The sequence below is a fragment of the Perkinsus marinus genome (genome assembly GCF_000006405.1).
Source record: "Perkinsus marinus ATCC 50983 genomic scaffold scf_1104296936976, whole genome shotgun sequence".
NCBI classification, from domain to species: domain Eukaryota; phylum Perkinsozoa; order Perkinsida; family Perkinsidae; genus Perkinsus; species Perkinsus marinus.
In genome coordinates this window covers 352,234-375,593 of record NW_003213971.1, presented here as the reverse complement: position 1 = coordinate 375,593, position 23,360 = coordinate 352,234, and the positions used below count along the sequence as shown (strand labels likewise).

General features: G+C 45.0%; 5 protein-coding genes and 1 non-coding gene across 6 annotated transcripts in view; 2 read left to right on the top strand and 4 right to left on the bottom strand.

Moving 5' to 3' along the window:
• The window catches only part of Pmar_PMAR001434 (conserved hypothetical protein), a gene marked incomplete at both ends in the record, with an annotated part of 7,398 nt that extends 3,677 nt beyond the window's left edge, over nt 1-3,721 (bottom strand). Inside the window, 7 exons of the mRNA XM_002783539.1 lie at nt 234-366; nt 414-469; nt 522-623; nt 1,220-1,323; nt 2,006-2,144; nt 2,748-2,817; nt 3,642-3,721. Coding sequence (XP_002783585.1) covers nt 234-366; nt 414-469; nt 522-623; nt 1,220-1,323; nt 2,006-2,144; nt 2,748-2,817; nt 3,642-3,721 — 684 coding nt within the window. The remainder of the gene's footprint in view (nt 1-233; nt 367-413; nt 470-521; nt 624-1,219; nt 1,324-2,005; nt 2,145-2,747; nt 2,818-3,641) is intronic.
• A 465-nt stretch (nt 3,722-4,186) lies between these two features.
• On the bottom strand, nt 4,187-5,075 carry Pmar_PMAR001433 (RNA-binding motif protein, X-linked, putative; the record flags this gene model as incomplete). Its single annotated transcript, XM_002783538.1, has 7 exons — nt 4,187-4,253; nt 4,299-4,397; nt 4,439-4,500; nt 4,551-4,625; nt 4,706-4,768; nt 4,815-4,923; nt 4,975-5,075. 7 exons carry the CDS (start codon nt 5,073-5,075, stop codon nt 4,187-4,189), a joined length of 576 nt encoding a protein of 191 aa, XP_002783584.1.
• A 3,975-nt stretch (nt 5,076-9,050) lies between these two features.
• On the top strand, nt 9,051-10,172 carry Pmar_PMAR001432 (Candidapepsin-6 precursor, putative; the record flags this gene model as incomplete). The annotated part of the gene is made up of 1 exon (XM_002783537.1): nt 9,051-10,172. The coding sequence occupies one exon, from the start codon at nt 9,051-9,053 to the stop codon at nt 10,170-10,172; it is 1,122 nt and encodes a 373-aa protein (XP_002783583.1).
• Nucleotides 10,173-12,170: 1,998 nt separating this feature from the next.
• Nucleotides 12,171-13,834, bottom strand: Pmar_PMAR001431 (hypothetical protein; the record flags this gene model as incomplete). Its single annotated transcript, XM_002783536.1, has 6 exons — nt 12,171-12,353; nt 12,402-12,446; nt 12,705-12,765; nt 12,812-12,943; nt 12,998-13,232; nt 13,747-13,834. 6 exons carry the CDS (start codon nt 13,832-13,834, stop codon nt 12,171-12,173), a joined length of 744 nt encoding a protein of 247 aa, XP_002783582.1.
• Nucleotides 13,835-18,304: 4,470 nt separating this feature from the next.
• Nucleotides 18,305-21,514, top strand: Pmar_PMAR001430 (Palmitoyltransferase ZDHHC9, putative; the record flags this gene model as incomplete). The annotated part of the gene is made up of 12 exons (XM_002783535.1): nt 18,305-18,372; nt 18,418-18,547; nt 18,818-18,931; nt 18,978-19,030; nt 19,786-19,864; nt 19,913-20,056; nt 20,104-20,168; nt 20,216-20,344; nt 20,552-20,661; nt 20,714-20,979; nt 21,024-21,161; nt 21,206-21,514. 12 exons carry the CDS (start codon nt 18,305-18,307, stop codon nt 21,416-21,418), a joined length of 1,509 nt encoding a protein of 502 aa, XP_002783581.1. The 3' UTR covers nt 21,419-21,514.
• Nucleotides 19,502-19,572, bottom strand: Pmar_PMAR001429. Its single transcript has one exon. It is a non-coding gene; the product is annotated as a tRNA-Gly (tRNA).
• Nucleotides 21,515-23,360: the final 1,846 nt, after the last annotated feature.

Here is a 23,360-nt window from a genome sequence, read left to right as displayed (position 1 = left end):
ACCTTCGAAGGGGCCGCCGATGGATCCACATAATATGACGTTAGGAACTGAAAAACATACTTTCCCGGAAAAAGCTCACGATTTTCCGGAAAAAGCTCTTGATTTCCCGGAAAAAAAACTTTTCCGGAAAAAGCTCATGATTTTCCGGGAAGTTGATATTTGTCACAAGTTGTGACCAACATCAACTTAATGACGATAACACGAATCCAAATTCCACATGTTCACCCTATTACCAACAAATGAGTAAACTTATAATACTTCTTCTCCTCAACTGGGCAATGCGCCTCTTCCGATAAGCTCCACGCGACGTCATCTTTGAGGACTCTGTGAATACCCGGGACCAGCTCAGAGGGAAGGTTGATCATTCTGATGAAAGCCATCTAACTATAACATTATCATCCTACAAGACCCACCTCTCATCGATCATTATGCCACAGCTAATTCCACCAGTAGCTGATACCATCTTTCCCTGAAATATCCCCAAATTCCACGATAGAGCACCATGAAATGCCCATCCTTACAAAGGCTTCCTTGACTTCATCAGAATCCGCATGCTTATCGACCTGTTGCCTTAAGTGCTCTACTAGTTGTTGCATACCCTTAATCTCCTTCGAGTACTGTGCCTGAGAACGAGTTCCCTGATACACGCGTAATTTTTTCCACAATTTCCGAGAAAATTCATAATATTTTTACCGTTTCCTAATAAATTTTGGGATGTGAATTTTTCACGCACCGTTATATACGATTAACGCGTAAGAATATGACCGTTTCACTCAAGTACATAAAAGCCCATGAGTATACCATTTTGAAGTGTCACCCTGCAAAACTATTTAGCCTAAAAAACATAAAAAATGAAGTTTTACGAAAATACGTCCGCCTGAGAAACTCCGGGTATTTCATGGAGTTTCACCCGTTTTACGTGAAGTGGCGTAAGACTCTGTGAAAAACGCGATATTCGCGATGATATGCAGTAGTCGTGAAATATGTTTTTCATATCACTAGGGTGGTAAAACTCCAATAAACTTCTCCTGCGTCTCGATTTCGAAATTCACATCAATGAAATCCAATTCTGGCTCAGAATTTCTGGGAGTGGTCCTAAAGCTCAGAAAAAGTCTAGTGAACAGACCTTCTACTCCGTGAAATACTGAATTTTCGATTTTGCCCCCCAAAAAAATAAATACCTTCCTTATACAACAGCGAACAACATCATCCTCCTTACCGGGTTCAGGATAGTCGCCACCGCACAGAAGGCATCATCGTTATCGCCATCTTTTGCTTTATTCTCATCACCCGACTTGATAATCGTACCAATGTTTTGTTGATCTGAAATTCATGATATTTTTCCTCGAACATTCCGAAAAACCCCAACACCTTCACTTTAAATTTCTACTATAAGCCTATCATCCTGAACTCTACTAGGGATCCGTGGCGAAGTGACGGCGATCGCTAGCCCATCGCTGAGAACTCGTCTTTTCCACTCTAATTCATCTCACTCTATTCCTAGACTACTAAATCACCGTAGACATTGCACAATGCACGCACGCACAACGCTTAATGGCATTCATACAGTATATGTTCCGCTCGCTCCGAAATTCTCACAAATTTCCTGAATCTGCAAACGGTGTGGGAAAATATGCACATGGTCAACTAAGGAGTGTATTCATTCTTAGACAAATTCAAAAAATTTGCGTCAACAAATGAGAGTTTCGAGCAGAAAAATTACGTGTGTTGGTGACAATACGAAAATTCTAAGAAAAATCTCCGGAAATTCTTGTTGTTATTCGTATATAATTTCAAATTGTATTGAGCGAATGTCTGACCTCAGCTGAAGAAAGTAATCATATTTTCCAACACTTGAGTTTCACCCGTGATATGAAAAACACTAGTGAAAAAAACATATTTCACGACCACGGCATAGCGCGAATATCGCCGTTTTCACCGAGATTTACCACACTTCACGTAAAACGGGTAAAACTCCACTGTTTTCAAGCACAGCGTGACTCACCAACAATGCATTGAGCCAAACTGCCAACATCATACTCCTTGCCATCCAGCAGCCTAGTTATCATCATCCTCACACCATGGTAGTCGTCATCAGTCATATCTTCAAAACGGAACGCAGCCTCAAAGACGTCTTCCGAAGCCTAACACCAGAAAAAATAAAAATAATAAACCCTAGTGAAAAACATATTTTACGACTACTGCGCAGAGGAACGTTCCCGAGAGGAACTTAAATTTTGAGCTCTCCACGTGGATCTCAAATTTTTCGAAGAGTTTACCACGTGAATCTCATCACATTAAGAACATTGCTATCAAACCCTGAGGAGCGCTATTTCTCAGAGCTGAATAGATCCCTGCTACTGCATCTCTCTCTCGCTCTCAACAGGTGATGGCAAGTTGGCTTGTTTATAAGCTCGACGTACTCAGCACAAGGAGACCAGCATTTGACTGAGTTTTTCCCCGGTACTGCATATCACCGCAAATATCGCGTTTTTCACTCCCTTTCACGTAAAACGGATGAAACTCCATTAACTAAAATCCGATAACCCATTAAAATATGATAAATATAACGATTATACGACTTCAATAATATTATACAAAAATTAAGTGATAAAGTTTCACCCGTTTTACGTGAAGTGGCGTAATACTCTGTGAAAAACGCAGTGATTCGTGAAATGCGTTTTTCATATCACGGGTGAAACTCCAATAAAATAAACATTGGTAAAAATATAAAACTTCGTACGTACTCCATTACATATCCGCCGTAGTATAAGACCACCGAGAACCCTTCTTACTGCTTCTATCTGTTCACCATCACTGACAGAACTACCACTACTGCTATCCATTGACGACGACGAGGCCGATTCCTTTCGAGTTCGGGCAGCCGAATTGGCGTGACCGCGCTTCTTGTTCACTGCCATTACCAGAGACTGCAGGTTCAATCCTACCACCCTGCATTTTTACCACCGATTATTCCAAAACACTCAACAAAACAACAAGTTTCCACTGAAAACGTCACCTCCGTCTCCTCTCCCTACTCCTCGATCTCCTCCGTCTACCAGGACCTACATGTAAACAACTAGCATGCACAGACCATACGAGAATATATACACAGCGTCACCTACATGTGTTGGTGATAATATGAAAATTCCGAGGAAGTTTTGGAAATTACGCACGCACGCACAACACGAAAGTGCCTGTTGTTGCGGTATATGCTCAGCTCGCTTCGCAATAAACACATCTTCCAACACTGGGCACAGCTGTAAAACCCAGATGAAAAAATATACTCAAACGATTAGTAATTATTCGATCACACCCTTTTCCTGGCCGAGAAATGGCTGAGTTACCGAGCCTATACAACATCACTAAACCCCCTTCACACGTACTTCGTGACCGTCTATAGTATCGTCGGTGACCATCATCCCTACGACCACCACCACGACTCCGGGATCTGTGTCTTCGTCGGCTGGGCTCCCTTCTATCGAACTCTCGCTCTCTCGAGGCCCCTGAGAATTTGTACCATAATTCTCCCCAAAATTGAAGAATGCTACAGTTCGTCAGTTCAGATCAACTCATAAAGGCTGCACACAGAAGATGTAAATTTAACAATTTTTCTATCAAAAGTTTTCCTCCAGGGCTACCCTTGAGTGGTAATTCTCATACCGTATCGATCGCCTAATAATAATACCTCCATCACGACGGCGATCTTCATCATCATCATTTTCATGCTTCACTGCCCTCCTTGAAACCGAGCGCTCCGATTTCTCCCCCTCAGATTTGGAGGATTTCTCCTTTTTATGTCGGCGTTTCTCCTCTTTTTTACTCCTAATGTTACACAGTAAAGTTTCACCCGTTGTAAACGAATTGGTGTAAAACGCGATATTTACGCTATGCAGTGAAATGTGTTTCTCGCTAGTGTTTTCCATATCACGAGTGAAAATCCAGTGGTAAAAATCATACACACGGTAACAAGAAAATTCCTATCAGAATCGTTGCTTTTCGTACCACAGCTGGAATCTATACTCACCTTCCTCAGCTGAGCTCGGAGAATTCTCACCAACTATAGAAAAGTACAGTCGACTTGAACTAAAAATGTACGGAAACCAACACCACACCAATTTCCCACAATGTGTTCAACTAAGGTAACCGTACATACCACTGATTATGAAACCCTATCGCTCTGGTATTACCTCTTCGTGAGTTCGGGGTCTTCGATCATCCACTTCTTATCTCGTATAGCCGTCACTCGAGCTCTATACACTACAGGTGATCCCCTCCACACGTGTATTTGCTTTTACCTATTTTCCCCCAATTTATCCAACATTTTCTGCGACTCCGTTACCCCTACCACACCACGGCCTTTTCCTTCAGCACCAGTAGCCTTATAGTCCACATATCTACAATGAGAATCCACATAACATTCACATAAACTACTTACATAGGATTGCCCTCAGCATCCGTACGCCCCTCAGGGTCTTCAACAATAGGCGCTCTATAGGACTGAACATGAGCCAATCGAAGACACCATCTGTGTTTAGAGACCTTCTTACGTTAACATGATCAACCTTCAGGGGTCGTCCTACTAGATTGAAACCGATCATATTATCGATAGCATACCGCGTACTCTGAAACACCAATCCTGTTATGTAAATGACCCTGACTTCATTTCTACTACTACTACTACTACTACTGCTGCTGATACTACCCGTTGATCCTCATACGCCAAAAATCCGAATCCTTTGCTTTTCCCAGTCTCCTTATCTCTCACCTACGCAGAAAAATGACAGGAAAATCGTAGGAGAAAATTATCCTACGAGATTCACATCAAGAATTTCTCCAAATTGGCTGAACACAGTGATGAGATCTCCCTCTGTTAAACCTCGGTCCAGATTACCAATGTAGAGATAAGCTGAATCGTGGTATCTATGAAAAGCTTTCTACTACTACTATGGCGGGTAGAACTGGGTACATTACTTCTCATGCCAAGATGCATGCTCGGGTGTCTGGTCCTTCAACTCGCGCTCTGAGAGCTGTCTGATTCGGTCTATCTCGGCATTGATACCGCGGATACTCATGGAGTAATGTAGTGTATAACAACTAAAAGCCAGATGACAAAAAATACGGGAGAATCGCCGGTGCCGGGAATCGAACCGGGATGACCCCGGCGGGGTCACGTGTGTGAGCAGTTCGGATTCTCGCTCGCCCATTAATCATCTGCTCAGTAACGGCAAGATACACTCCAGTAGTTGCTACGATGAACAAAACTAAGGTTCGGTAACTATTCGCTCTACGTCTACCGGATTGAGTCTGATGGATTCGGGGAATCGTCGAGCTCAACGATCTTGCGTCGGTCTTGGTGTGGAGCGCTTTGCTCACTCTTTACACGTGTCAGTACACATTCAAAATTGTGTATAATGCACATACACCCCTCCACACATTCTTAGCATATCCGGTTTTTCGACTCATGCACAGCCACCACAACGAGTATCGTCTTGCGGCTCAGGGAGGTATGTACTTATGTTTTACACTCTGAATGTGTAAAACATGGTGGATGCGACCGGGTTCTCCAGCCAAAACTGAGCAGGGCAGCTGATGAGCACAAAAGCGCGCCGAAACAAGGTGTAAAACCCGCCATGCAGGGAGCCGTCGGAGGTGAAGACGCACTAGCAGGCTTGTGCCTCCAAATATCAGAGTGAAACATGGAGGGATACCATTATGAACGATTCTCTTTCTGTTGATGTATAGCATTAGATCAGCAGCGGAGTTATAGATATACTTCCCCAGTAAAAGTTGATATTTTGAGGCGTAAGTTTAACACGTGTATGCTAAGAATAAGTGGAGAGAACTTTTTACCAGTCTTCGACTTCTCACTTACTACGAAGAGTTATGCCTTGAAACTTGGAGGTCATATCAGGTAAAACATAAGTACATACCTCCCTGAGCCGCAAGACGATACTCGTTGTGGTGGCTGTGCATGAGTCGAAAAGTCGGATATGCTAAGAATGTGTGGAGGGGTGTACGTACACATGTACCTTACCAGACTGGTTTAACCAGTGCTTTTAAAGCACTGGTTAAACCGAAGTCGAGCTTTACAGCAAAAAGGTTAAAGCACTGCTTTACAGTGCGTTACATTTAACACGAGAAAATGCTCTAATTGGCCCTGTCCATAGCACAGTTTCCTTTCCGAGGCCACACTCGTAAGGTTTTCCATTACTGGATCAGCTCCATAGGCTGATAAACAGCAGTATTCCAAGCCGTACAGTTCTAACTCGGCACTTTTCAAGTCGGGCGCCTTTTTTCATACAACTCTCGGCTCAGACACCATGATTCGGGCAATATACTCCCGGACACTTAGGCTAGTTTGCGCATTTTTTTGCGCGCGGCAAATTTTTCTTCATGGGGCACAAATCTTTCTTCAGGGTCACAATGTTCAAGTCAAGCTGAGCTAGAATGACGACTTGAAGGATTGTGTTAACGTAGCATAGCTAAGCTTGATAGACTGTAGTTGACGCTAGTCTTTATTCGATATTAGTTCCTAACGTGATAACGTGTAAAGTGATGATATGATTATGATCTCATAGTAACGTGATGATAATTTTGCTGGGTTGTTTTCTTATTTCTTCTATTTGATCGATGATAAAATCTACCATACTCGTATAACTGCATTGAGTTCGAGTACAACGAAGTTTTTCCGGGCGGGCATAAAGTATCCTCTGTATCCGGGTCCCATTGCCAACTTGCCAGGGCCAAAGATAACTAATAATCCGTTTCTCTCCCATGTTGGACTTAGTCAGAGCTCGGGGTTTTATCCGGGTAATGACTGTAATGCAAGTGCACCTAAACTACGGGTTCCCCGAAAAAAGAAGGAACTACAGGTGAAAGCGAAAAAAGGGAAACTCGGAACCCGACGGAACACCCGAAACCCGAACTCTTATCGAGGTTTAAGATGTTACTCATATGAACCAGAAACCCGAAAGAGCAGCCGTACGAATTTTGGGCGTGTGGGAGTTTGTGCCAGGGAAAGAAAAAATGTGCCGGAGAGGAAAAATTTAGTGCCTGGAAAAATGGTATGTAGTTTTCTCGGACAATTCTAAGGTTGTGCAATGTAACAGGAAACTCTCTTGCACTTTAATTTCATACAGTGCAGACCCATACAGTTCATGATCATCCACCCGATGTTTTCACTATTGTTTCGCAAACCGTTCGTGACTCGCGAATCGCGAGACATTGTCTCGGAGACAATAGTGAAAAAAACGCACGCGATCAGCGGGCGTCATTGAAGACGTGCCTAAGGTAGGTAACCTCTGAACTGCCAATCTCACACTTTTCGAGTACTCGATGTATTCAAGTGACTCGAATGTACGGCAGGTGCCCTAACACCATATCCATTAATCTTTGGAAGGTGGCCGAGGCCGACGTGAGACCGAACGGCATACGACACCATTCATACAGCGGAAACCCTGGCCCGGGACAGAAGGTTGTCTTATGCGACACCATTCATACAGCGGAAACCCTGGCCCGGGACAGAAGGTTGTCTTATGCTGGCCGTCGGGCCTCACCCGAAGTTGCCAATATCCACTCCGCAAGTCTAGGGTAGAGAACATTCTGGCATGAAAATGTGCTCCTGCACGTCGTCAGGCCTCGGTACCGGATACGCCTCTGCGTAATAGGCCTGGTTTAACTTGCGGTAGACCACACACATGCGAACCTTCCCGTAACGGGAATCCCGTTCTTTTTAGGCACATAAACACAGGGCTGCCTTCCCGCCAGTTATGGGGTACGGCCGGACTCGTTCCACCACTTGGGTGTCGTCAATGACGACTCGTCATGGTATTCACTCGATGCTGCACCTTATCGCACTTTCCGGGCCAAAGAGAAAATAGCTAACCAAACTTCTCGCAGAGCCTCTCGAAGGGCCTCAGCTCAGGCGTTTCTTTGTCAACCTCAGGGAGCTGTCTCTACTCGGAATGGAAGTCTGGGCCCCAGACACCCCAGACTCTGGGGTGGCAAAACACAGTGCTCCCACAATATCGTCGTCATCGAGCTCGTTCATATCACATCCCGGAGGAGGCCACTTGTCCGGTGCGGTAAGAATAGCACTCTTCGGCAGCTGTGTTGGGGCAAACGACCGAATCTATCTCCTACCAGGGACCTTCATCCCTTGCTACGCCAACTTTTCATCGGTGGGGGGCTGTACTTGAGGTTGAGCAGCCATACATAGATGGATCGGACAGGGTCATTCAAATACGTCTCACTACAGAATTATCTCAAGGATATAACCTCGAAGTATTACAGATACACTCAAGTAGTAAGTAGAGCGCGTCACTAGGGCTTATACCAACGTTACGTTGGCAACGTATACTCTTGCCTCAACGCACAAAGGTGTCAGTTGTAAATCTCGCTCACCTGAAACGGTTAGACTCATGCGACCATTGTGAATCCCGCTCGCTCTCCTCCGTTCGGCCATCGCCAGCTACCTTTTAGTTGTTGTCCGCCTGTGCGGCCCTGCCTGTGCGGAATAGACAGTATAAGACGGGCTCGAGAGCCATATCCGTAGCTAACGTGTGCATGCGTCAAAGGATCGATTGCATTCAGAGTCTTTCGAAGGGATTCTTTTGAGCATTACTGTTGGGCCAACTGTAGTGCCAGGCACCCCTGCCAACCATGTCGACCGCAGCTAAGTATTGTCTTACATCTGTAACCTTTGGGATTGTGTTGCCAAAGCCATTAGCATCAACTACCTATCGTATCGATCGACGACCCGATCACGACTTCGAATTAATCCGTCCACAAACCTGTTTATGTAGCGTGTTCGGTCGTGAGGCCGTGACATGTCACGCTATAGAATACGTGAACTTCACGCATCTTCAAGATGCGTTCAACGTGAGCGTGCAACATAGCGCATCTGGAATGTAGACTCTAGCAGTACGGGAACTTTTATGAGTTGCGTCGATGAATTCGTCGGAATTTCCCCATATTCGGGCGGAAGCTGGAATGAGCTTCCAGACCCTTTCACGAGTTCTGAAATTTTGGCCAAATTATTGACCGAAATGTCTTCCATCCAACTACTCGCCTTGATTTGTGTGTTTGACGTCCTGAAGGTCTCCCGAGGAAAAACTCTGAAGCTCGATGTGAAGTACAAACATATGCCTGGATATGCCTTTGGATTGTTTCATACTCTGATCGACGAGAATGGCCAGGAGCTACATGCTCTCGTTGACACTGGATCGGATTGTTTTTACCTCGTCTGGAAGGATTGGTACGAGAAAGCCAGTGGGAACCGCTGCAGTGATTTCCCCATAGGGTGTTATAGATGTTCGACGCCTTGCTCAGTGGGTGACGTGACGAGAACTGTTACTTTCGCAGACGGAGACGTGATGAAGATGTTTCCGCATAGAGCGAAACTAACGATAGGTCAGGTATCGCAGATCCTCACTTTCGGTCTGATATTCGACCAGTCTTCTCCCGATGGAATTTCTCCGATCAATATGATAGGTCTTGGCTATAATCGAGGTCATGTGGACTTCCCGTCTTTGGTGACGCAGTTGCGATCATCACAAACTATAACGACCGGTATCTTTGCTCTCTACCTGTATGCTCCCGCTGATCCCATGCAGGTATCCACTGATGGAGGTCTCCTCCTGGGTGGAGACGAACCTGCATTATATGAGGGTGCACTGCAATATGTCGAGTTTTCTATGGACAAAGAATACACGGTAAACATTGACAAGCTACAAGTCGGTGATGGACCTATAACTCTTGGTATCAATATGAACCTAAACCTCGACACCGGCTTGAACTTTCTACTTGTCCCGAAGTTATACTATGACAATCTCATCAAGGACATTATAGCTCAAACTGGTAAGGCTGTGGGTACAGATGTCGACTTCAAGCGTAGTCCAGGAGAAAAGTTATGGTACTTCCCTTGCCAGTACATGACCAAATTGCCAATGCTGCACTTTGACTTAGGCCCTCAGGGCATAACTCCATTCGAGATGACATACATGAACTATGCCAGGAGGTCGTCATATGGTACCTGCCTTCTCACTATCCGGGATTACGACATGGATGCTTGGGTTTTCCCGGATCGGATGCTGATCGGTAACTATTTCAAGTTCGACCCTGATCTGAGGCGTGTCGGAATCGGCAAGTTGAAACCGCGCTTTTCGTGAACAATTCTCTCTTTTTGTGGTCTTCTTTTGAGTTAACGGTCTACATCAGAATACCATCCATTATCGTTGATCATTTTATGACCGCTCGAGAAAACCCTCTAGCTCGTAGAACGATTCTACACATACTATGTCGAAGAATTCAATTTGGCGAATCATATGTTTTCTCGAGAAATCATTATCTGGCGAATGGGCCCCGTTACGGCCGTTGATTATGAATCATAATTCATGATTTTACTCGTACAATGTCAGCACTAATCAATGATCAGCACTATTGAGGATGATCGCTCACGGAGATTGCTCTGTGGCCTTGTTGTGCGGGACAAAATAATTCTGTCTCTTTCGGTACTCAGTGTACCTGCGTGCAACGATGATGGGCACGCGTGCTTCTGCTCGGGCCGAGCTATGGCCATCTCTAATATTAGATAGATTCGATTACTCCACAACTCAAGTTAGCCTTTACTTGGGACCTCAATGGCAATGAGTTCAGTCCGTGGCGGCAAAACTACAATACACATGTAAAGAAATCTTGAGTTCACACGAGTCACTCGTGACGAGTGCATTATATTGGCGAACAAAGAATTAAATTTAGCCGCTAAACTTCAGCGATGAGCCCCAAATAGCAATTCCAACTTCCTTGACTTTGATCACGGAAAGACCCCCAATTTCATTATGAGGGAAGTCGATCCCATCGAGTTGATGTCATCCCGCTCGGTAATTAATTTCGTTCTCGAGAGTCTTGTAAGCCTCAGAATCCTGGGACGGAGCCCACGTAAGTGCAAATGCCGAGAGCGTACATTGTTTCCGATGCATCGCGGCTAAGACAAGTGAACCGATAGCTGAGTTGCCGATAGCCTCAGTGGGGCGTAAAGTGGAATAGGTCTTTTTTCCGAATTGGCAGGGCAACTGTTGTTCACATGTCCGACTCAGAGCCTGATGCCTCTAAGTCACTGAAGGTAATGTAACCTCCGCCATTTCCTCTACAACGCGCCACGGTTTTCTCAATCGAGCTTAACGTTGATCAGCGAACAGAGAGAAAGGCCTCTCGGCAACGTCATGCATATCGCGTAAAACGCGTAATACTCTCGCGGTTCACACATCACATGTATAAAATTTCACGTGTTTCAAGCGTTATTCACTGCTCACATGTGATTTTTTGCGAAGTGATTCGTGAAATATGTTTTGACTAGTGTTTTCCATATCACGGTTGAGATTCAAACATGTACGATCGCTGAGGTTAATAAGTTCACGAACAACTCAAATGCAAATACGACTAACTTCAATCAGGATTCACAACAGAGCAAAATTTAACTGTCAAAGAAACACACGCCAAACGTCTCGAAATTCCTCGCCGAGACATTCAAGAAGCTCCGTCAGCAGATCCAGTCAAGGGATGCCGACGTAATGGCTACATACAGCATCGACATCACCCATAGTTGATTATTCTGAGCTGCTCCAATGTAGCTATACCTATGAGTTGTCATATCGGCTACCCACAATAGAGTGAGCTCATGCACTAGTATACCTCCATTCGCTGCAAGATACTGTTGTATCGTGCCCAGATGGGACTCCCATCATGGGAGAGCTCTTCAGCGCAATCGAAATGTGTACTTGTACAATCAATTCCATGCCAACTCTAAAAGCCTCAACTGCCAATCATTGGAAATCGCATGAACGTGCGGATTAGATGCTCCTGGAAAACAACCAATCAACGGCTAACAGACGCAAGTATTTCGCTTGCCATTTCGTGTCTCACTCGGTTTCAACATACTAAAGCGCATCATCGCGTTTCCTCAAAAGCGACAACGCATACTGGGTAGAAAATCGAATCCTCGCCATGCTTCCAATGTCGCAGCAACCGTTATCGGGAAGTAACCCGGGTTCGGTGAAACTAGATTCGAGAAAAACTATACCAAATTCCGTTCAACACAACAGTAATATCAGGAAAGCAGCATGTAGTGCATGGCCAACAGCTCAAGACCGGCTCTCAACGATGCCCTCTCACTCATCTTCGTCCACATCCATGTCGTGCCCAGGCATATCCTGTGTGTCCCCTTCCTCAGTAGCCTCATCAGTTTTTTCATCAGGAACGGCTTCACTCCCAGATCTCGGCATAACCCGCTCGAATCTCTCCCTAACATTTTCGAGAGAATCCTTGTGGCGAGCGATAACTTCGTTCTGCATCTAAACACCACCAGAGAGATTAGCGAGAGGAAAAAGGCCAGGTCGAACCTCCGGGAAGGTCTTGAGCTCATCCATCCAAGCCTTCCCTTGAGCCTGAGCAGAAGAATGGATGTCAGGGAACTTATGTTTTTGAGATTATAACTATGGACTTCAGAATGCTTGTAAAACGTCGTCAATCGAGCCATATTGATTTCGCTGACCTTCGAACTCTCAAAATCAGAGAGAGGAAACATCAGCCACGGTTTGGTGATTCACACAGGAATCCGCTCCCTCGGCTGAGCCTATTTACCACACTTATTCAAACAAACCTCGGCCGCATTCTAAGACGCCTATAACTGGCCAGTGAGTTACTATGATCTGCTCCGTCACAGCATTGAGTACGTTCAATTGCTTTTCAATCTGCAGTTCATATCTGAAGCCATCTTCTCTCGCTACAACAATACCTATCCGTTTCTCACGAGCGTAATATTCCCAAAAAGCCGAGCCGCATGTAGGCCCGGTTAATGAAGCTGCCTGCTAGTGACAGCAAATTCGACTGTCTTTCCCCGGCCTCTGCTTCGTCATCGAGCATCCTCAAACTCAAAGGGTCACTGCGGGGAGACACAACATCTAGGGCGCGTGAACGATCAGCTCTCCAAGTATACCTCGCAGGCTTCTTCTCAATAGGCTGATCGTTGGCTTTACTCTTCCTATCATCTTCAGGGAGCTCATTATCCTCTTTACTCGGTGTTCCCTTCACTGGCTCCTTCGGTGTTTCTTCTACTGAATCCTCGTGCTCATCATCATCTACGTCATTTTTCTCATCAAAGTAGACATGATCACCATCCTCATGGCCCGCGCCCAATACCTCTGTACCTCCTAATCCGCTTGTCTCCTTAGCTGAATACCTGATTACGCACTCACCTTGTGAAAGTCCGACTGGCCTTACACTCCGATACAATGGAAAACACACACTATAAACGCGAAGTGCAGATGCATATTATCAAGGACCGAAACAAATTGCTAAAAGTAAAACCGGAAAAAACGCGTGACTAGGGGTCGCGCGGTGACACGTCTCAATGGCGGAGGAAACAGAAAGAAGATGAAGAGAAGAACTACCACTATACGCGAGGCAATGTAATGAGTCATTCAGGCCTTTGATACGTTTTTGAACAACACCCGCACAGCTATAGAGGCCCCTCTAGCAGTAGTCAGCCCCTGTAGTAGTAGTAGTAGTAGTAGTAGTAGTAGTAGTAGTAGTAGTAGTAGTAGGAGTAGTAGTAGTAGTAGTAGTAGTAGTAGTAGTAGTAGTAGTAGTAGTAGTAGTAGTAGTAGGAGTAGTAGTAGTAGTAGTAGTAGTAGTAATAGTAGTAGCACTACTACTATGGACATACTGTGCACATGTCCATACTACTAGTATGGACATGTGCACAGTTCAAGCACTCAAGCGAGGCGATATGGATGGGCAATAGCCTTTCTATGTCACTGCCTGGTTTAACCATGATATTTGACGAGGCAATCACCTCTCACGTGATGGGAGCAGGAGCCTGCGTCAAAAGAGATAATTTGACTTTAGGAGCTCTCGAACTGACCGACCCTAATCGTCCGATTCACCTGGGCACTCAATACCATCTTTCGTGCAAGTTTGAGCAAGGAACAGGCAAGAATGATAATGTTGCACGCAAGTTCAAGTGTCAAAAGCGTCAGCATCAAGATTGTCAATGTGAACCAAAATTCAAAAAGGGCGCTTTGCCATCGTCATCCGGAAAGGGCGTATAAACTACATTCTCAGGTGGTAGTAAGTTACTACACCTTTTAAAGGCCTATTCCGCGTTTAGTAAGATCAACTTCGCCGAGCGAGTCATCATCCGAGCCAAGATAGGCCTTAGTAAGATCAATTTCGCCAGCGCGCTCGATAGAAAAATCAATTTCATGTGTCATTAGTACAATCAACTTCGCGGGCTCTGTTTATTTGTTTGATTGGTTAAGGTTGATGGTCAACGTTTCACTTGTGACTCGTATAATCTACCATGTCAAACGTGTATAATTCTGTTTCCACAAAAAAAACTTCGCCGGCATGTCTGAAGTAAGTTAAATTTCGAGAAAAGGCGGAAATCGATTTCGCTGATTGTATATTCAGTTCCTCTCGACGACAGATTTTCGGTCCCTTCAATAGCGGCATCCGCGAACTCTGCACCATGAGATATAGGAATCCAGATGTATTGAGAATTCCATCACATTGAGCAAACATATGTGACGCTCTTTACTCAAACGCAACTTGGCAATCACAAGACTACTTAGCGATGAATGACGCGAGCGACGACGATTATGTATGCGTCCGATATTGATGACTGTTGCTATCAGATGTATCATGGGATACTGCGTATCCGGCACGCTAATTAACCGTTTGATTTGATTTGTGACGCTCTTTCCCTTTGATACCAGTCGATTCCTGCGGACACGGGATCGTTGGAAGCGGCAGAGAAGCACCAACAACAAATCCTTGAGTGAATTCGCTCTGCACGCACTGTTTCATTCTGTCTGATGATCATCATTATCGGGATCATGCATCTGCATGGCCCGTATTGTTGGAAGCGATTGATGTGTGAAGGTCACGAAATCTTCACAAATCAACCGGATCGGTAGGGTCGGGTGAGAAGTTCCCAACCAGGTAGTTTACTGTATTGTAAGTTGCAATACAGTAAACTTTCTGGTTGTTCTCACACTGTTACAATTTGTAACAGTGTGCGCCGGAGCATGCTTTTACGCCAAAGGATCCTGTTCAAGTCAATTTACTCTGAACGCACATGCACGTATACTAAACGCACGTATATGCGCGTCGTTGGTTAAACTAAACTCCTAAACCTTCAAAATTTGAATAATTAAATTATATTCATTTCTTTCTCGTTTCTTTTCAAAAAATTTTGAAGGAAATAATGAAAAAGAAATCAACAAATTCTTTTAGAAAAAGAAAGAACTCTGCTTCGAATAAATAGGGAATTACATCAACCTCTTCGGCATTTCAGCAACCCAGGACTTAAATGTTAACGAAAAAACAGAAAAAATTAACAACATGGGTAAAATGTTAATCTCGAAAAGCGAAACCAATTGCCCGCAAGTGCGCGGGCGACATTTTCGCATTCAACTACATTTCGACAATTCTTTGGTTGACAAGAAGCATTCTGTCTCCGAAAGTAGCGCTCGCCCACAACAGACCACTTGCTGGATATGTCGGTATCCCCATCAGCCGAGGGGAGTGCCAAGCCCGAACTGGTACGGCTACCATCAGGAGCTTTTATATCGGGACAAGATGATGACGAGTTGGATGATACCGAATCGCTGACTTCCACTGAAAGGAACTTCACTACAACGCCAAGTGAGGGGTCCTTTTTTCTAATGGGAAAAGTTGGGCGAGTTTACATCTAGGTTCATCGAGTCCATTTAAACGGTTCGCTCGGTTAGCGATGACGCCGACTACGCGGGTTATAATGAATGTAGCGAGAGTTCAGCGACGAGAGGCTCAGCTGAGGATGAGAGCTCCTAAGAGGATGGCCTTATTGATCATGCTGGTGATAAGGCCCGTTTTACGTGAAGTGATATAAAATGAATTGAAAACACTGGACAAATCCAGTGTGGGAAGATATGTACATGGTCAGCTACATATGTCGGTGACAATATGAAAAATTTGAGGAAATTTCGAGAGACTGTTGTTGATTTTCGGAACACTCCTACCCAAATTTGTGTATATATCTCCATTATTAGTGAGGATACTCCTGAGCTCAGCTGAGGCAAACGAGCATATATTCCAACACTGGACAAATCACTCCATATCACAGCTAATGTGAAATCTGCGTTTCACTAGTGTTTTTCATAACACGGGTGAAACTCCATTATGAAAACACCAACAAGCCGTAGCTTTCAGGTGGCCCATGTACTACTACTCATTCCAGTCGTGTTACTGCCGCTCATGGAGATGGGTGAATCGTTCTATCTGTCCGACGTATTAGAAGGGTTCAAACGTGGGGAGTCTATGGTCCACCTAGCGGGCATGCTTGGGGATATAGGCTCGATAGGTAGTAACATGAGAGTAGTGCTGCGCAGGTGACAATAAGAAAAATTTGGGAAATTTTTGGGAAATTTTTGCGGGTTTTTTTACACTTCTACCTCAAGTTGAGCATTCAAATTCTTGTAATTTGTGAGGAAACTTCCGAGCTCAGCTGAGGAAAGCGAACATGTATCCCAACACGTGCAGGAGAGGTTTTTGGAGGGAGGTGAATGATGTTTTGTCAGGTTTGATTGTTGGTCGGATGCTATTATGGACGTTCGGAATGTGGTTTGGCCACCAGAGATGGCTTGCTTTTGTAGGCTCTTCGTCCTCCTCGTCTCGAAAGTTCCCTTCATTTCCTGGTTGTCTCAGAAGTTTGAGTGATTAGGGATTAACGCAGTGTACAGGACCTTGTGAAAACTTATTCAACATAATAAGTGATTGTATAAAGGCCCCTAGCGCTAAGATTCGTGCAGGGCTAGTAAATGTCATCTGTGTGTAAGTAGAAGACGAAAAAACACGATTCGCAACAACTCCATTTGCACGAAAATGGATGACAATCATTATGCTCATCGTATGCTCTTGTAGATGAATATATAGGGCAACAGCCTTTTTATGACGATAAATCAGCATTCACGGAATCTCACGGTTACTGGCGGGGTCGGCTGTGATGATTATGATCGGGATAGTTACTTGTCCCGGTTTTAGGCACGTGACCTCTCGCCTTGGGTTTGCATACCTATTGTCGCGTTGTCATCAGCTGCGACTATACTCCCTGGGAAGATTACGCTTAGTTATGGTTATCAGTGTTTGACCTTGTAAGACTACTGACTGCTATTAGTGAGTTGTCTTGTACAGTGTGGGAAAATATGCAGATTGTCTGCGTATGTTGGTGACAATATGAAAATTCTGAGGAAATTTCGGGAAATTCTTATTAGTTTCTGAACACTTGTACCCGAATTCGTATGTAAACTTTGATAGTTGCCGAGTATAAAACTCCTGAGCCTAGGTGAGGAAAGTGAACATTGGTCTTGTGTAGATTCTGTGTACTGTCAACAGTTGCGAGTGTGCTCAGCTGTCCACCTTCTCCGGGGTTTTCTCACAGTACATTGGGCCCTCGAAAGGTAGTATGTTCCGCTGGGTATTTCAACATAGTGTAAAATTTAGAAACCTATAATGCTACTGATTTTGAATTTTCCACGTATGGCTAGCAACACATTGTTCAATCAGTTTCCGATGTAAATGTCATCATATTAGGAACGTCATTTTCCCCACTGTCATCAAACTCGGGGGGATGCTATTTCTCAGAGCTGGATGGATCCCTTATGGTGCTGTCTCAGTCCTCGCGAATATTCTTTTGTTTTTTCACAACAATTCTGGCCGTGGCATTAGCGGAGCTGATGTCCACAAATGTTATTTGTGTTTCGAGGGGAAAGGTAGTTCGTATGAGTCTGTACTTTTATAAGACGATTCTTCAGACGATTCCCGATTTGCGAGGAATGGAGTCTCGGGTAACGTGTTTTACATTATTTGAGTTAGTTTCCTCGGACCGTATGGCCTGGGGCGGTTGGCTGAGTATTTCCCGTCTAGGAGTAGTTTGGACGACTTTCTCAGAACTTACTATTTGGGTGGTAGGTCGGGTACAGTCCAGTGGGTCGTTCTGCTTTTTGTGTGGGGGGGGAGGGGGGAAATATGCACATGATCATCCACATATGTTGATCCTATACACTTTCACCGAATTCGCATGTAAACTTCAAAAATTAGCGAGGAAACGCCGGATCTCAGCTGAGGAAAGCGAACAACATATATTCCTACAACAGTGGTTGTGCTGAAGTCAGCGTTTTAGTCGGTAGCTGGATGGCCTCCACTGCGGCCTAGGGTGCGTCGGGCTTTATTGATGCTCCGTTATGGGGTTATCTTTGAGCCCATGGTGGTCCTGCTAGTGCTTATACGGGCAGCATCTGGGGAGGCTGACCACCACGTCGCTGTCGAATCGTAGGTGCCTGCTTGTGTGATTCTGAGTATCCGCATAATTTGTAGGTCTGTTCTACTCGGACTGGTTGCTATCGCTGTGTTACTGCAAGTGGTGCGATGGTGTGGAATGAGGTACTTGAAGGATTATACTAATCAGCTGTCTCCATCCCGAAATGGACAGCCTTTCGATTTCGAGGTGAGAGAAAACGTCAGTCGTTATTTACGTAGTATTTGAATTCTTATGTGATTATGATTCTGGTAATGATCGTGACGAATACTGTAGAACAACACAATGAATCAAATAATAAAAGAATTAATAAAAGTGTGAAGAATGAAATTATAAGATAATGGAATAATAAGAGAATGAATAGAAGATTAGATGAATGAAAAAGTGAATAAAAGAAATGACAGTATTATTATCATTGACTCCCTCAAAATCTGGAGTTCAGCGGATGCTGTGATTTAGATTGGATTCGATGCTCCTGATGGTGCGGATGGTTGGACGATGACTGAAGAAGTGGACGAGTTTGCTCTCCCTCCTGCTGATATGCAGGAAGTACTTGCTTGCCATGCTGCGCAGGTGAACTAAGATCCGGTGTCTGCAGCTTCCATCCTTTTTGCATTAGGGAAGGACTGCCGCGGGGTTGGAGGCCCCTGGTCGACCAAGTACTCCCGCTGAGTAACTGACTATACTTATGCTTACAGCAGTGTTATGGTGTTATACTTGTGCCTGTGTTTCGAGCGACTTGTTGATCAACTAACGATCCTTCATCTCTTGTTAAACTCTGGGTGCGTATCAGTAGTTGTAATGCTTCCGCTGCTGTTTGGATGTGCACTTTCGTTTTATCGTTCTATCATGTACCGGAGTGTGAAATCCATTATTAAATTTGATGTGGACAGTCGTGTTGTGTGATAACACCGGGCTATGATTCTGTGTGCGGTAGGCTGAGTGGCATGAGCGTTCACAATGGTCGTCCGTCAGAACCGCGGTTGACATCGTTAAAGGAGGGTGGTGACTCGCCTAGTGGGTTCGAGATGAAGCGGCATGGTCCGGGGACATTGCAGTCGAGTAATCTTCCCGATGTTTCATTGACGAGTAATATGCAAGGAAACAACGATTACAATAAAACCGATGAAAATTCGGAAAAACTGCACCCGCCGGGAGTCGAACCCGGGACACAAGCATGGGAAGCTTGTATGATACCGTTACACTACGGGTGCTGTTGAAATATTGTGTCTGTCGAAACACGTGTTATATTATAAAGCATTTAGAATGTATAAAGTCATTGATTTCAGGCTTCTCATACGTAGCTCGGCCTTGCTATGGTGATGTTAAGATTTGGTGTCGCGGCTGGCTCATAACGGGGTAATAACCACCCAGTAGTTTATCGCAGGACTCGTCCGTAGACGCTGTTGTGACTGTTGATTCCTCAGGCCAGATTGGTATCAAGGTTACGGTACTTTACTCGCCATTGTTATACCGGCCGTATTGGGAGATATATTTGTAGCCCCGGTGAGTAGTCGAAGCTCTTCTCTCGATGCTCGTTATGTTCCGTCTCAGGCGTTCGGGTGGGGGAATGGTGTGCCGTTTGTCATACTACAAATTGTGACTCTATGTTTGCTAATGATTACAATATACTCTGACCCTGGTATTATACCACGACTTGAGCATCACGCGGAATACTACGACTCTGTGATAGACGAGGTAGCAATACGCCTATGGATGTTCATTACGATAGAATTTTTTTGTAGCATCGGACGAGACCACCGCCACGGTTTCAGGACTGCACTGTGAGCTGTCACCCATTTCGACTAAAGTGCCACCGCACCCGTATTTCATCTTTTCTCAAGTGATCGTTGGCAGATACTGCACGACTTGTCACATTTATCGTCCTCCTAGGACGACTCATTGTTCAGTGTGTAACGTTTGTATACAGCGTTTTGATCATCACTGTCCCTGGGTGGGAAACTGCATCGCCGACGGCAACTATGGGTGAGTTGAAGACACTGCTCTCTTCATTTGCTTGGTTTCTTACTCGGAAAGACTGTTGGCATTATCGCGAACTCATGGGGTGCTTCTGTGAGGAATAGTGATTCAATGTGTCACTGGTCTACTGTTTTTGTGATGAATTAGTGTTGCCTGCAGTCGACCTTTACGGTTCACGTTCGAATCAACTGTGTCATGTGTTTTCTTCTTTAGAGTCTTCTACGTTTTCTTACTTTGCACTACAGTTCTGACATTATGGGCGTTAGCCCTCACGATAGTGCAGTACGTAGATCTCTCCGCAGAGAATGACCAAGGCTTTGGAAGTAGCTCACATCCAAGCAACCCTTCCGAGCACTATCCTGAGTCACCTTTCAGATGCGATAGCTGAGTCTCCGGTTACACTGATAATCCTCATTTACTGCGGTCTCTTCATGTGGTTTGTCCTTGGCCTCACTGGCTACCACACTTACCTACTCCTTACAGCACAAACAACGTATGAGCAAATCAAAGGTGTATACTCCTCGGAACATGGCTGTATTGACAACCCCTATTACCGAGGCTCAGCAGGGAATGTAAAACATAGTATATTCAAGTGGCGGCGTCGGAGAGGTTCCAAATTCGACAGAAGGTCGGGCACTGTGGTAGGTGCTCTGTGCTCGTGGTCTGTTCGAAAGAGCCTCTGCAGATCCCCCCGAGAAATCTCCCTCGAATCGGCTCTCTGAAGCCGCGTACACGACGTTGGTCTTCTAACTTCAGAGGGGATGGGAAACCTCTGCTGCCTGATACATCGCGGCATCGAGTTACAGGAAGTGGCGGAGGCGTGGTATGTCTTGGGTCGTTTCCCGATATAATGTTCCTTTTTTTCAGAGTAGCGTTGAGAGCGTGGATAACAGCGCCGCCCGTGCTGCCATACCACACCTAGGCGAAGATGATTCCGAATGGGGTTATCAGATACCGCCTGGTGATGGCCTTGTGAGTCCATCCGACGTGAACATTGACCTAACCGAGCAAATGTCCTCGAAGATTAACTCCCTCGCTTCTGTGTCACTACCAACAAACCGGACTATCACCGCTCTATAGGTGTATTTGTGACGCTGAGTATCTGAGGACAGTTGAAGGACGAGACTTTTTGATAGTCTTCTGAGGTTTGAAAACTAGCGCTAATATTTGATGATATCAACCTGAGTTGATTTGAGTTCATCACTGGAGCAGGGACGAACTTAGTATTCGTTTTGGATGGTCGTGCTTGACCGATTCGCACCTATCCACGATGCTGTGGGGTTGAAGTACTCTTTCAACGGCCTTCTGCTACTCACACAGACACATGGTCCCGTCTTCGCGTGGCCTCTGTCACTGAATTAGGAAGAGTCTTTGATTCGTTCATGTGAATAATGAGACATCATAGACAGCGAGACATTCCCTTTCTTTAGTAGAGACTTATGCTATCTAGCTTTGTAGCCTAAAGAGGTCCAGTGTATTGGCCTTGATATGAAGGCTCTGCAGCTGTGAGTTGGTTTACCGTTTTTACCATCAGAAATCCAACGCTCAGCTCTGTGGAGTGTTTGTATTACGAAAGTGATACCAAAGTATGAAGTTTGCAACCCCGTATTTCCCTTGATGAGACACGGAATATAGAAAAGGCGAGGCATGCAGCTGTTGCTGTTTAGGGGCCAGTCTTCATGAGTGTGTTATTGTTATGAAGTCGATATAGTGTATGCGTAACAGTGTTGAGTTCAACTCCGTTGAACTGTTGTTAACCACACTAGAGAATAGATATGTTTGTGCTTTCTATTGTTTTATGGGTAGACTGTTTACCGCGGCATTAGACGAACCTGAGGAGGACCCTTTCGGGCCATACTCAACTGATAACAGTTTCCTACGTACCTTGGGCTCAATCTATCGGTGTGCTAATTGTCACACCCATCTTGCCCGTAGGAGCCACTTGCTGAGTAAGGTCTTCCTGCTTGGTCGTGATGGAATATTATCACTGTACTTCAGTGTAGCGAAGTGTACAATGAGAAAGAGCGATGTGTTCATTTGAGGTTTTTACTCAACTCATTCGCGTATACGGCCTCAGTGATCGGCCGGGCTTGTTTAACACTAACAATGGATGCAATGACAATTTGTTATCGCATCCACTTTCAGTATTGTGTTGTTGTCAACAAATGTTGTCTTGTGGTCGAAGTGGCAAGATATGCACATGGTCAACCACATGTGTTGGTGACAAAACTGAGGAAATTCGAGGAAGTTTTCAATGGCTTCTGTATACTCCTATCCAAGTTCGTATGTGAATTTCTCTAATTATTGAGCAAACTCCAAAGTTCAAAGCTGAGGAAAGCGAGCATATATTCCAACACTGCTTGTGATTCCAGATATAGTCTCAATCGACTTTTAATATATCGTCCGCTCAGGTTCGAACTTCCGTGGGCGAACGGGCGCGGCTCTGCTGCTGGAGTCTCTGGTTAATGTTGTTCTCGGTCCACAGGAAGACACTATTATGACTACTGGAATGCACTCCATAAGGTCAGTCGTGGGTTCGATTCCTGGTTGCTCCCCCTGCTTGCAGTGTTGGAGAAATATATGTTCGCTTTCCTCAGCTGAGCTCAGGAGTTCACACAGTTCGAGTTGAAGTGTTGAGTAATCAATAAGAATTCCCCCAGTGTTTTCGTATTCTCTCCAGCACACGTAGTTGACCATATGCGTATTTCCTCACAGAGTGTGTTTCTGCATCAAGTGCCTTGAGAATATCGGGTGGACGTATGAGGAAGCCTTTGAGGACGATCAGAAATACAAAGAGCATCGGTACGGCTAACGCTCACGTGATTCACCTCACTGGCCGACCCGAAAGGTTCATTCTTGAGGAGCGCCTGGTGGACCTCTGGACCCCATCCGAAGGAGCTACGGCGAGATCGACTACTGATATCGGAAGACCAGCAGCATCATTATCGTCAACATCGTCCTCGTCCTCGAGTTGAGTCCGTTGATGAAGCAAGTGTCGTGGTTTGCACCATTTACCCCAAAC